Source organism: Cucurbita pepo, chromosome 1 (assembly GCF_057944985.1).
Source record: "Cucurbita pepo subsp. pepo isolate OVF chromosome 1, ASM5794498v1, whole genome shotgun sequence".
Lineage (NCBI taxonomy): Eukaryota > Viridiplantae > Streptophyta > Magnoliopsida > Cucurbitales > Cucurbitaceae > Cucurbita > Cucurbita pepo.
In genome coordinates this window covers 20,286,770-20,300,818 of record NC_141798.1, presented here as the reverse complement: position 1 = coordinate 20,300,818, position 14,049 = coordinate 20,286,770, and the positions used below count along the sequence as shown (strand labels likewise).

General features: G+C 39.0%; 1 protein-coding gene across 1 annotated transcript; it reads right to left on the bottom strand.

The window, feature by feature from the left end:
* Nucleotides 1-838: 838 nt before the first annotated feature.
* On the bottom strand, nucleotides 839-13,885 carry LOC111797689 (uncharacterized). The gene is made up of 17 exons (XM_023684365.2): nucleotides 13,349-13,885; nucleotides 12,794-12,912; nucleotides 11,741-11,786; nucleotides 10,886-10,958; nucleotides 10,749-10,806; nucleotides 9,474-9,569; nucleotides 9,162-9,279; nucleotides 8,825-9,091; nucleotides 8,268-8,369; nucleotides 7,730-8,087; nucleotides 7,540-7,653; nucleotides 6,253-6,887; nucleotides 5,960-6,156; nucleotides 5,545-5,767; nucleotides 5,271-5,390; nucleotides 4,096-4,863; nucleotides 839-4,016 (listed from the first exon to the last, which is right to left on the bottom strand). The coding sequence occupies exons 1-17, from the start codon at nucleotides 13,454-13,456 to the stop codon at nucleotides 990-992; spliced, it is 6,429 nt and encodes a 2,142-aa protein (XP_023540133.2). The 5' UTR covers nucleotides 13,457-13,885; the 3' UTR covers nucleotides 839-989.
* Between the last annotated feature and the right edge of the window lie 164 nt (nucleotides 13,886-14,049).

Genomic DNA, 14,049 nt, shown 5'->3' with positions numbered 1-14,049 from the left:
TTTAGGTTGCAATCCTCTCTCTTGGTTTAAATTTTAAAACATATTCTTCAATTCTTTATTTATTTTTTTAATTTTGTGAAGCCCAATTATAAAATTACAAATTTAGCCCTGCATTTTGTATCCTACCGCTATTTCTAAAATTACAAATTTAAACTTTTAAATTTACGTTAAATACATCTCTAATGTATTTTGAATTAGCTTTGTCTACGAACAAGGAAGCTATAAGTAATGCAACTATGAATCTCATGGAGAATTCGATCTTGGCTCAGGATGAACATTAGCGACATGCTTAACACGTGCAAGTCGGACAGGAAGTGGTGTTTCTAGTGCCGGATGGGTGAGTAATGCGTAAGAACCTGCCCTTGGCAGGGGAACAACAGCTGAAAACGACCACTAATACCCTGTACGCTGAGGAGCAAAATGAGGAATCCGCCTAAAGAGGGGTTCGCGTTTGATTAGCTAGTTGGTGAGGCAATAGCTTATCAAGGTGATGATCACTAGCTAGTCCAAGAGGATGATCAGCCACACTGGGACTGAGACACGGCCCAGACTCCTATGGGAGATAGGAGTGGGGAATTTTCCGCAATGGATAAATTGTCATTTTTGGCTCGTTGTATCGTCGCCAACTCACAATTTTTTATAAAACGTGTTTCACCCCCTCAGGGGCCAGCATCCTCACTGGCACACGGCCCAGTGACTCTGATACCCTTTTTAAAAACTCAAACCCACCGTTATTAAATATTGTCTATTTTGGCTCACTACCTATTGCTATCAATCTCATGGTTTTAAAACGTATCTACTAAAGAGAGATTTCTACACCATTGTAGGATCTCAATGATTCAGTAAAAAAATATATTTACGGTTACCAAGCTTGAATATGAATGGTTACCAGTACTAAGAATATGAATGAAGACTACCTACAAAACTTCTCTTGATGTGTATATACATTGCATTTACACAACAAGAAATTACTGAGAGAGAGATTCAAGTTAAGAATTCCCAATACTGGTAACGAAAGGAACCAGCCTTCTGTAGTCTCTCCGCTTTCCCAGTACGCAGGTATCAAGAACCCGCCCAAGAATAAGCCGTGTATTCTGCAGAGCCACCTCTCTTGCTGAGGCTCCTGATTCATTTGATCCAGACGTTGATAAAAAACCATGTTGTAAGGGAGCCTTGAACGATGTCTGAGGAGCCAAAATCTTGTCCATCACTCCACCCAGTCCATTTTCAAAGGACTCTGGTTCATATGGGTGTGGATTTGTCATTGAACTACAACTCCGTAGAAGAGCTTCTAACACACTCAATGCCTCCCAGCACAATGTGCTCTCCACCAACTGTGAGACGATTGCATACATATGTGGACTTTGGGAAGCATCCACAGGAGTATGCCGGAGTAATGCTCTGAGCATGAGCAGTATTACACGCTGGTATTCGACTGGCCCTTTCTCCAGTAAGCGTAGCAAGTGCCCGAAAGCCAGCGCCGAGTACTGTGGAAACCACTCGTTGCAGAGTAAAGGGGAGACACAAGCAAGAAGGGTTTCAATACTCTTGATCTCGCCTCGAGAGTACGCCATGAAAACATTGGCTAATTCGTCGAGTGATTTGGCTCGACACCAGATAGAAATATTGGATGCAACTGAGCATGCTTTTTTATGTTGTTGCTGGAGTGGTGAAGTTGGTCCTTTCAGTGGATCCTTACTGAGCTGCAAGCAGAGCCATGGAAGTAAGCCTGTGATGTGCATCAGAAGTCTCGTTTCTGCATCGCCGAATATGGAATCACATGAGTGCACTGTAATCCGTAAAAGAACCTCTATTGAGACACCATGACTAACAGTTGACATTAGCCCTTTAAGTACAAGAGGCTGAACACCTTCAAACGTTGGAAGATTCCCAGTGGATGGAGGCTTCTCATAGCCCATTCTAGTATCGATCCGTTGGAAGTCTCCAATGACGTTATTAGTATCAAATCCATCTCGAGGCATGCTTGAAAGGAGTACGTTTTCAGTTGTTTTGTCCCAAAATGATAAACGATCCATCACTCGAGAGAAGAGCTCGAGAACCTGGCAGTATACATGGACAAAATCTGTGTGCATCATAGCCACGCACCCCCAGAAGAGTTGAGGATAGAGTATCATCTTTTCAGGCTCCATGTTCTCTACCATTACCTGCAAGGTTAACAGGATTTCCATAATGAACCCCAATACCGGGGGTACCGGATTTCCCAGACATCTATGTAGGCAACGAAGGAGAGACACACAAGTATCACTTGTAACACTCGGTCGTAATGCACGGTATATCTGGTGTGAGCGACAAGCAAGGTGTCGTGATGTACATTCCATGGCCCATTTCAGTGCCTCCAATCCCCACGTCTCTCGTAAATCACTTTGGAAGAAGATGGCATCCACCATGCTCAGAACCAGAGCAGAGAGAAGTACTGCACTAGGAAGCTCGGCTCTCACAACCGACGGGTCTTCGTTCTCCCACATCATGCTTCCACGCTTTGACTGAACATACTTGATCAGGCTGACAACCTGTTGCCTATTCTCTCCATCAATGTTTTCAACTTCATAAAGTTCCAAGTGACGACCTGCAAGTGAATATAGTAAATTAACAAGCAATTGCTGGCAATGTTCTAACACAATGTCTTCCGAACTATCCAGAGAAACAAAGGTGACATGGAAAAGCAACGGCAAGTGCTCGCGGAAATCTTCATCGTTCTCATACGCAATTTCAGCGAGGAGGATCAATGCGATGTCTGCATGTGTCAGAGAATGTTGTTGATGACACTGTAGCGCAGAACGTAGTTCTTTAGCATTCACCCCATGGACAGCAACCCCAGAATGAAGCCCATCTTCACCAGAGCTTGGCATGTCAAGGAGATAGTCAACATTGTCCCTGGAAACATGCCGACTTCGTATACTTCCAGTAGAACTTCTAACACCCTTCAAAGGACCGGACATGTTTACTAAACCTGGAATTAGTTGGCCTGAACGCGCTATATTTACTGGAGGAATGTTCAACTCAGGAGACATTGAACTTAGAGGGCCAGATCCACTTCGGCCTGTTACACCAGCTGTTTTCCAGTTTAAGTTCCCACTAGTATTTCTCGGACCATCAAGGGATCCACGTACAAGTAGTGGTGACATGTGTGGTTGGCTGTCCACAACAGAAGTAACTTGGGCAACTAGAGGCCCCTGAGAGAATTCCAATACAAAGTTCCCACTTAAATCCCCCTTGAAACCGACACCAACTGGCTCGATGCTGTCTTCCAGCATGCGCTGCGCCAATTGGTAGACCAGGTGATCAATAGTACGCTGAGGACAAATCCGTGCTAAGTACAAACTCACCCGCTTTGCAACTGAGAAATATGTGGCAAAAGCACCACTTATTTCTGCAGATGCATTGGAATCACAATCTTCAATTCCTTTCGTGATTAAGAAATCCAGAACTGGACTTACGTTCCTCGGTTTGCTAGCAATCGTGCTCCAGAGCTTTTCGATTTCATCAGGAAACTGATCCCCGTGTCGCCATGTGACATAATAAAGGCTTTTAAGAAGTCTATCACTCCAACCTGAGTCCTTTAGTTTCCAGAAATTAAGGTTCTCAATCCATGGAGCCATGCACGTAAGAACCTGATGTTGAGCTATGACATCAACTGCATCAAGTTGCCTTTGCATTATCTCCTCACAAAGCAGTTGACTCAATCCAGGGTGATCTTTAGCGAGTTTACAAGAGAGCTTATACTGAAACTGTTGGTATGAATCAGGAAGGTTACCAACAACGGCTGCTCGATAGCTCCCTGGTCCCTCCATGCCATTTACAGCCCACGTACGAACAGAAAGAGTCTCAAGCATCTGAAGAGCATCATCACGAATTTGTCTACTAGGGTCCACCACCTTGTATAGAATTAAGCTCAAAAGCCTTTGGATTTCACATTCTGGTATCTCTTGACGCATATAAACCTCTGCCAGCACGCTGAAGTAACCATCAGCTATGCCAGCATCGGAGTAGTAGCACTGAAGATAAAAAGAGAACTCTGTTGTAAATTTTAACCAGACAAAATCCGTCGCAGAAGATATAAAAGAATTATCTTACCTGATCAATGCAAGCAGGAAACAGGTCCAAATTTGTAATGAGGAGATTCTTCAAAGCCAATTTTGCTAATGAAACACGATTGTTAACCCCCTTTTGCCTATCACGACCAGCAGTGCCACGGCTGCCTTCTACGGACTTAGGGTAAGATGGAGTTCTAGGATCAGCCGGTGAATAACCAAAAGGAGCCCTGAGTGCAGGTTCAATAAACAGACTATTTATCCAAGAAATGACCCTGCCACTCATTTTCCTAGCATTATCATCGAAGCAGGGCCCATACAAGAGTGAAGCCATAGCAGTCATGGAAGCCCAGATTCCTTCAATTTGTTCACTAAGATCTTTATCCAATGGATTCTTATCGACAGATTCTTTCGACCGAGCATGCTGAGAAGATTTGTAATGTTCTACCTCTCGTCTATAATCGCTTAGACCATCCTGGCCCCATGAACCACCTGTATCATCAGACCAAGAGAGTAGAAGGTCAAATAGCCGCTTTCTAGTTCTAAGGTCAAATTTCTCTGACTTTGTCTCAACAAATTCTGGGGCTAGAGATCTCAGAACAGAAGCAAGTGAATATCTAAGAGGTTGCATTTCCTGAAAGCTGTCCGTAGGTGCTGTTAAAATTTGTTTGGTTGTCTCATCGATGAACTTGAGATAATGGCGACGAAAAACTGATTTACGCGCCAGCATGCCAGGCCAAATTTTATCTGCAACAGTACGGTAAATATTTGCAATATGAATACGAAGCTCCTCACGTCGTGGTTTTTGGCTCTGAAAGTATGGAAGTCAGTTAGTCATCACAAGAAGAAATTTTGATATGAAAGCACCTGAATACAAGAAACACTTGCACTAACGTATGAAATTTACAAAAGAGATAGAATCCATGGGATTACAAAAGGCTCTTTCACGTTGATAAATGCACAATCATGCATGTAAGACATTCAACTAATCATTCATCTTTATAACCATTCTTTTCCAGAGTATGCTCCAACTCCAGTTCTTGATTGCTTTAGAATGCAAGCAATTGGTGGTTATACTTGCGAGTATAAAGTTTTGGCCCAGAAAGTATTATGTATTCCAGTTAAGAAACTCTACAAATGCATATTGAATCTCAAAATACAAAACAAAACTACTTCACATACATCATTTGATAAAAGACAATGCACTTTGAATAATACCTTCCATTTTGGCTTTCCCTCAGTCTCCTGGGAAACTTCGTTGGTAAAAGATGCGAGCTCACTGAACATTAATTCACAAGCTTCCAAATGCGAGTGTCCAAGAGCCATGGTGGCTGCATTCTGAATTAGGAGAACTGACAAACTTTAGTACTGGTAAACAAACTTAATTTAGTTAGTTTATTTAAAACCAAACAATTTACAAACCACAGGTGAGACATAAAAAGGAAAAGAAAATAAAGTTGAGGCAGAAAACTTGTCTAGAAAATGTACTGACCACGCGCGGTTCTGATCCAGACTTTATTGAAGGGAAAATAAAGTGATAAAGTTCTTTGGCCTTTCCTGAGGCAGGACTTTCTTTGGGATTTGGGGGGCATGAACATAAGAACATAGCATACATTAGCCACTGATCCAATTTGTTGTCTGAATCTTGGGATTGATGGGCCTTTCCACCTAAATCAACTGGTGTGACATGAGCAAGACGTTGCAAAACCTCAACCCTGCCAGCCAAAATTATGTATAAAATACATACTAGAGCAGAAACTTCAAATGTTGACCATTAAATCACAGAGAGACAAAGAAGGCCCAATATTGGACAGTAGCTCATAAAAGAGCCGCCAAAAAGCAACCCAGCAAATCCTTAAAGATATAATTTTCAAGAAAGCACAGTTTTTGGGAAAAGCATAATTTACCTTGCTTCCTGAACAGAAGTTGGGCATACCTCAGAAGCAAACTTAACCAACTCACTGAGACAACGTGCCCATCTGTTCTTGTCAAGGCTTTCAAATACTATGGACTGAAGAGTAACATCTGGAGGGATTGCATCACATTCTCGCTTCAAATCAAACGGATGCCCTGAATCCCAGTAACAGCTTTGAACAATGTCATCCTGTAGTTGAATAATCCAGTTTGAGATCATTGCAGTTCAATGAGTCAAGTGAAGAGGAACTGCTGAGAAGTGCAAAAGGCATTATAAGAAAAATACCCCATGCTCCTCTACTACATCTATAATAAATATTGGCTCAGCATCATATTTAAAAGTATAATCTGGTTGGTCAAGTATTGCAAGGTCTTGAATGTCATTCCGCAAGGCACGCACACAGCGCAATAACTCCAATGCTGTATGCCTAACTTGACCATCCACAGAACTAAGGAAGATCAAACCAACTGCATCCATCTCTGAAGCACGAAATTCAATTGATTCTCCTGACTGATGAAGAAATGATGGCTTCTTGAACCCTTCAGTTCTTTGAACTGTACGCTTCTCATCATTGGCCTCATTTTCCAGAAAGTCCTCAATCAAACAAGCTCTCCAAAATCGCATAAGTTCCAGCAAGCGCCCCAATGATGTTTGTATAAGAAGTGAACATTCATCAGGAAGCCGTAGGATGAAGTTAGCCATCCCTCGCATTACAGCAAAGCGACGATGAGGAAGATATCTTACTATCCTGTTCAGTACCTGGACTGCTTCTTCTCGAACACCAGGATCAATACTAATTCCATGCTGAGGTATTATATCAGTTATTTTATCACTCCTTCCAACTTCTTCGATCAAATATGGTATACACTTCAGGACTGACTGGAAAAGATATCCTTGGGACTTCTCCTTTGTCACAGAATCTAAGAAGAGAACAATTCGCTTTCAATTTTCCCATAAAAATAAAAGCTAGATACTTAAGTTTAAGAAAAAGAAGATCAAACGAGAAGTATACAGCTTTCACAAGTATAATAATAAAACTTGAGTAGGAAGTATTCAACTATAGCAAGAAAGGAGATGTCAGAAGCTAAAATGACCTAAAGTTTAAATTAGCATGTCCTAAAACAGGCAAAAACAACACTAACTAAAGAGACTCAAACCATTCTTGTAAGAAGCGGGCAACAACTAAAACAGATACAAATGCACAAGATCTCATAATTAATTGGAGATTGTCTGCATCCCAAAGGAGAAAAGCTTTGTTGATTTTTAAGAAGTTCGTGCTTATAGATTTATTAAAAATATGACTAGTTTCTGGGCTGTTGATTCAAAGCTATTTAATGATGAATATTTTATTTTTCACTCTAATATGGCAGTTCGCGCAACATACTGTAGCATTAAGGTGTTCATTATGCAATACATGTAGGCACCATGTACACCCTTGACACCTTATCTATTATCAAGTAAAGCAGGCTCTCCTAGGTATGCACCTCAGTGAGGTCCTCAATCTTCAATTCTTTTAACGCCCAAACTATCTTCTTACAAATAGGCACTGTAAAAAATTAGAAAACAAATTACCAATGTTGTTCCTTGAAGAAGTTAGAAGAGCCCGACGGTAGGTTCTATGACACGACCTTAAAATTAATTCAATTGCTGCCCTCACCTTTGGAACATAGTGGCTAATATCATGACCTGCCGATGCAACAAAGTTGATTAGATTAAACAATGTACCTTTAGCAAGTTCGGAGGCTCTTAACTAGTTGGTTACCTTTAAATATATCCGAGCCAATTTGCTGGCCCGAAGGAGATGTAACAATGGCAAGGAGAACACGAAGACCAATAACTTTTCCCTCACCAGAACTCTCTTGTTTTAATAATTCCAATAACAAGTGGTTCATTGCAAAATCAATACTATGTTCCGAAATAGTCACACAAAACTCAACTAGTTTATCATGTTGAACATCTTGAGTAAGCAATCCTTTCTTTATAACTGTAAGAATTTGCGAAGTCACACTGTCTAAGTAGTCCCATATGCGATTTGGGGCCTGATTAGCTGCATGAACACTCAAGTAAAACCTTAAAACCCGATGAAGACAGTCCAAGGCCATAAATCGATGATTCTTGTCCTGCACAATCAAACCAACATTTCATAAATATGAGTGATGGAAACGGGATGCCACTTTCATTTTCCATTCAAATATACTTTAGAAACTTCCTAAATTGAACATTGAAGAAGAGTCGAGGATCTTTTAGAGTTAGCTATAGTCATCATTAACTTCCTTAATTCAAAAGTAAATTGTACTTACTCTAAGGAGCTTGTAGAGATACTCCATATGGGGGCTTAGGTTGTTGTGAAATATTTGAGGATCACCAAGACAGAGAAGAAGAGTGACCAACGGATAACCAACCTAGAACACAAAGACTACTGATGTAAAGCACAACAGGAAAAACAGACATGATGTTGGATATGAAGAAGAATGTTACTATGAAATCCAAAAGTATTATGACCTCAAAGATATCTAGCTAACCAAATTTGTTCGGCTACTACCAGAGACAACAATCTCATCAATTTTGGAAAATATACTTTTATCAGCAATTTTTTATTTTACTGTATCTGATAACTGTTAGAAATATAATTACCTTAGCATATATTTATCTCCAAACGATATATCCTCTATGTTCTTCAGAAGATACAATTTTTTCATCAAGAACGGTGTGAGATACAAAAAAAGCTAACAGACCACGCCATGCATGTCAAAAAGCCAAAACAGAAAAAAAAACTCCAACCCAAATTTATAAATATAATATAGTAAATAAAATATTGACCTCTTTACAGGGAGGAGACAGAATGGAGCCCACTTACATTAATGTGTTTGCTCTGTTTATCCATCCAATGCATCAGTTGTGCTCGAATTCGTCCAACAGCTTCATACCATAAATTTAGTGAACGTTCAACACCAGAAGGCGACCATTGGCCCTTCCCTCCATCTGCCAGAGGTGCAAGGATGTTTGAAAGCATATTGCAGAGGGCATGGTGAAGCTCACTTTTGCGCTTATGTGGAGCACGATTAAGAGGGTTGGCTTTAGCCAAAAAAGATGCAGATGCATTCAATCCACCCTCGGTCTTAACCTGAGAAGTGAAGTTCATGCAATGCTGTTATCTTCATACGACTTTTCATAAAAATAAACTATATACATACCCCAAGCTTAAGGTAGCGCATCCCGTTGATTATACTAAGAGTTTCACTTCGTAAAACACTAGTGTCTATCCGACGAGTATTGAGTTCCATGAAGAAGCGTTCAGTCACAGAATTAAACCTGCAAATAATAACCCAACAGAGTATAAATGTTTTAACCCCTTTTTAATTCAAGTAACATGACTATAAACAAGTAGAATTCCAATGCTATGGTATAAAAATAAAGCTTATGTAAACCTGAAAATTATATTGAAAATATTACATGCGAGAAGTCCAATTCAAATAAGTTTCAAATGTTAGGACGAAATTGTTCACCTGATGCGAGACAAAGCACCTAACAGCTGTGCAACAAGATCCAAAAGAAGCCCTCGCAAATCGACTAATGAGGGATATTCAACCTGGCTAACGACCCTGCAATGACATTTACTCAGAACTAAAAAGAATTTCCTTGTCAATAAGAAAAACAACAGGTATATATGCACAAGCACATCTCTCTAAACAATTTGCCAATATCTGGACATCAAAGTCGTATTGTCTGATAAATGATTATAATCCCGCCGATATAAACCAGTGCCAGATCCAAGAATTAATGTTAAAGGGGGGAAATTTCATATAAGGTTATTAAATTAAATTTGTGTCTATAAGGTCTATAAACTTTAGAAAAAATATTTAGTAGCACTGAAGTTTCAATTTTGTGTCAAATAAATTATTGAACTTCAATATTATATTCAACAAGTCTTCAGTATATTCAACAAAAATTTTAAAAATTATGACTCATAAGTTCTCAACCTATTTGACATTTTTGAATTCATGTATCGATCAGATATACAATTAAATAAGAAAGTTCATAAATAAGAAAAACTTGCAACATGAGACTTGCAACAATATATAAAATCATTAAATGTGGGGACACTCTGTGGCCCCTACGTAGATCCACCCTTGATATTAACAAAGGGAATAAATCTAATAACAATTTTTTTTTTTAACTAAAAAACAAAATTTTCATTAAGAAAATGAAAGGACACTCAAACTCAGAAAATACAAACTCCACGAGGGAGTGAAAAAACATAACAAGATGACAAAACTAAAGCGGAACAAAAACGCCTCAATGTAAGTAAATATCACATAAAGATAAAGCTGCAAAAGATAGTAAACTTTGGTCTACAAGATGCAGACAGAATTTCAATGCTACATTCAGTATTTTTTATTTTTTATTTGACGAGAAACGCAAACTTTTCGTTGATTCCTGAGAAGTTAAAAGTCACCAAACTTCTATATTCAGTATCAAAGCATTGGCAAGCAATTATGGTACAAACGACAAAGTTTCTATCCATACAGAGCATAGCGCAAGAAATGCTTGAAATGAAGCTTCCACGACTCAAACAAAAGGATACAACAATTTCTAAAAATAAAAATAAAGCTTACCATTCTAAATATTAAATTTCAAGAACAAAGAAAGGGAAATTTCAAAGTCAGTCAAACGATTACGGAATTTCCATACTGATCTATTTATTTTAATGAAAGATTATATCTGCGCCAGGAAAATAGAATAAACTGGATAGTTCATTATCAAAGCCAAAGCAACCTTACCTGTCCGCATTAATTAGCCAATCAAAAACGAAGTTTTCAAGCCCAGACCAAAGCTTCTCTACAATGATAAACCGCTGCCAATTAGCTACAAAAGAAGAAAAATAACTTAAACTAGTTCAATAGAACACTGTGCAAACCAGTGAGTTCTTCCTGAGGGCAGCACTCCACAAAGCGAATACACGCAGAGCAAAATATGCACTCAACTGCAAGCTATGCCCCGAGAAAGTATATCATAATAACTTCCAAGTTAATAAAGCAAACTTCTCCGAACAAGGGATTTTAAAGCAATGATATCAAGGACACTATCCCATCTCTGTTAGAACGAATTATTTTGGAAACAAAAAAACAAATGATGAAAACTTTTCTAGAATAAAGTACCGTTGAAAACCTTTTTGGAAACTTTACCTACTGAGCAAAATGAATAGTACTTGAATTTAAAAGCACACTCAAGAGGAAAATTTGAACAGGTGAATGTTTCTTTCATTGTTAACAAACACAGAAATACAAAATTTCCCTACGAGCCCACGCCTGGCGAAGGGATGATTAGATGGTAGATCCTCAAGCCAAGAAAAAAAGAAACTAAAAGAGATTATTCCTATAGTTGTAAAGGATCCAAAAGTTACAAGAAAATAAGCCACAAGGGAAAATGTGTGGATAGTTAGTTTTGATAGCCAAGGAAAATAGGTAGGGAAGAAAACAGTCCGACTGAAAAAGTAAAACATACCGTTAATTAATGAAATTTAACCAGATAACAACAGATATTTGGCTTTGATAGCTCCATATGACATAAGTTCATTAACATTTTGAACTATTTAACCTGATGAAGATACCAATTGGTAAGAATCATCAAGAATTAATGACGACCCTCAACAACTAAGACTAATGCCAATCCACAACAACTGAGACGATTGGAAACTTTCCATTGACATGGCAACCATAAAGCTTTCAAACAGCAACATTCATTTTAAATTGTTTTCACAAAATAAGCAAACCTTTCTTTGGAAAGTAGATGTGTTATTTGCACCCTTGGGAGATTCGCTGCAATGAGGAGAAAAAGAGAAATTGTAAAAGAACTATAAGAAAAGATTATCTGGCGGCAGTGTCCTAACAATATCTTATTAAGAGTAAGCAGCATTTCAAAACAAAGGAGAATTGCAAAGAACAAAAACTAAACACATTAGCTCCATTTGAATATGCACACTCCCCTCTTTTTACACCCTCATCTTAACATGGCCACCTCTAACAAACATGTTTCTCAAACTCTCCTTTCCACTTCATAACATCAAGATCACTGCCTAGGATAGGCCCACGAAATTCTTCTTCCTTCTAAAGTCATGTGAGTCTGATGTTCTATCACCTACTTAGGAACTCAGCCGCAAGCACAAAGAAAAACATAAAGAGTAAGTCGCCCTATCTAAAACTAAAACCCTTGAAGGATATTTTCCCTTCACTTATCAATTATCCAATTTTCTTCAAAACCACTTTTTACACGTTTCTTAAAATAAGTTTCTCCTCAACGCATCTCTACTTCAAAACTGTAAAGCCCCACACAGTAACAAGCTAATCACTATAAAACACAGGTCGACGCACACTCTCGTCGCCACCACACTTCTTTACCAATATACCCTTCAAAACAATCACAATTTCTCCACCTTTCACCACACACTTGACAACATTTGTTTAACCATACCCCTATTGAACACTTATTCCCAAATCCCAATCCCAGTTTACTTTACACAGAGGTCAGAGGATGTTATCCTCTTATTTTAGTTGTACTTTCTCTTAATTGGTAAGATTTTATTTCCAAATTGTTTTAAAAATTACGATAAACACACCCGTTCATGCAACACAATTACGCCAAGATACTTGTATTCATTAAAAGAAATGTTCAAAAATAGGACGTTGAAACTAAGAAATGTTACATAAAAGTTATTGATTCTCTCTCAAACTGATTCCAATTGGCAGTGAGAAACAGGTCAGTATCAGGACATTGTCCTTAAGAGAACGATAACTGAAAATAGAGGAGACTAGGTAAGTTGAGGCACCTTTCTCTCCATCGAAGAAGTGCCTCTAAAAGTGGTACAGGCGTGTGTGTGGCAACCATTGCCAAGGAATCCAGTACTTGCTCATAGGCAGGGTCTGATGGTCGAAGATATTGTCCATCCTGCAAATTGAGGCAATCAAGTAACGAAAGTGGTGGATTCTTTACAAAATAGTACTACACAACATAAATGGACATGAATGAAAATTGATTTCGTGACATGCTCGTCAGAGTGCATAGAACAACGACAAAACGTGCCCGCCAGATCAAGAAATCACAAGAAATCATTAAGCACTGGGCAACTGGCATCCAGAAAAACTGAAAAGAATCTATCAGAGTACCAGATAATACACGGTATACACCCAACATCAAAAAAATCCTCGAATTGTAACAATAATTCGTGATGATAGTAATGGAAAAAGTAAGCACATCCATTTTTCTTCACATTTCCAACAAAGTGACTATTATAACATTTTCATCGGACTAGCAGAACTGCACATGACATTTTCTAGATGGGAAACATGGGGCCAGAGAAGAGGAAACAAAATAGAAAATGAACCTGAGCTTGAGTGGTTTCGATTCGACGTCGAGCGAGAGGGAGGAACCGCTGAAGCAGAGCATCAACTATTAGCTTGGCAGGAGTGCCTGCCTTCCCTTCTTTGACCATACTCGCTTAGCTTGCATCAACTTCACAGCCCCATTAGAGAACTTTCAATGAATCTCCAATCGCAGTGATTCGTTTCCCAGTCTCCCCGTGATTTCGTTCCGTTCGCGGAGTCTGATCTTCGTCCGAGTCTAACATAAAGAAGATCGCTACATTGACACGGTCGGTTCATGAGAAAAGAACCCAGAAAGCAAACCAGCTAAAGAACAAAGATCAGAGTACGAATCCTAGAAATCACCACAATGCACATGGAAATGCAGAGGAAGGAGAACTGGAGGAAGAAGAAGAAGCAATGAAGCTTTGATATCGAGGGTGTATAGGATCAGGCTGAAACCGTGCATGAAATCGAGACGAAGCTGCTTCATTATTAACATATTTTCATCTTTTTTATTGGGAATTGAAATTGATGCATGGCCGAATCAGGAATGTTGGAATAACACGATGGATTTGTGGCTATTTCTTCTTTCTAAAAAAGAACAACAAGAAATAAAGAAAGTACTTCTGTTCGTCCGGACAACAAAAGTCGCGGATCACGCTTTTCCGAACGCTAACAAATTTTGAACCGGGTTCGGTTTTTTTATGGAAAGTTTTGAACC

Coding starts and splice junctions, on each gene's coding strand:
- LOC111797689 (XM_023684365.2), bottom strand. CDS start 13,456: ATGGTCAAAGAAGGGAAGGCAGGCACTCCTGCCAAGCTAATAGTTGAT. Junction 6,157..6,252: donor ATGTAGTAGAGGAGCATGGG/GTATTTTTCTTA, acceptor ATTCAACTACAG/GATGACATTGTTCAAAGCTG. Junction 4,864..5,270: donor AGGGAAAGCCAAAATGGAAG/GTATTATTCAAA, acceptor CCATACTTTCAG/AGCCAAAAACCACGACGTGA.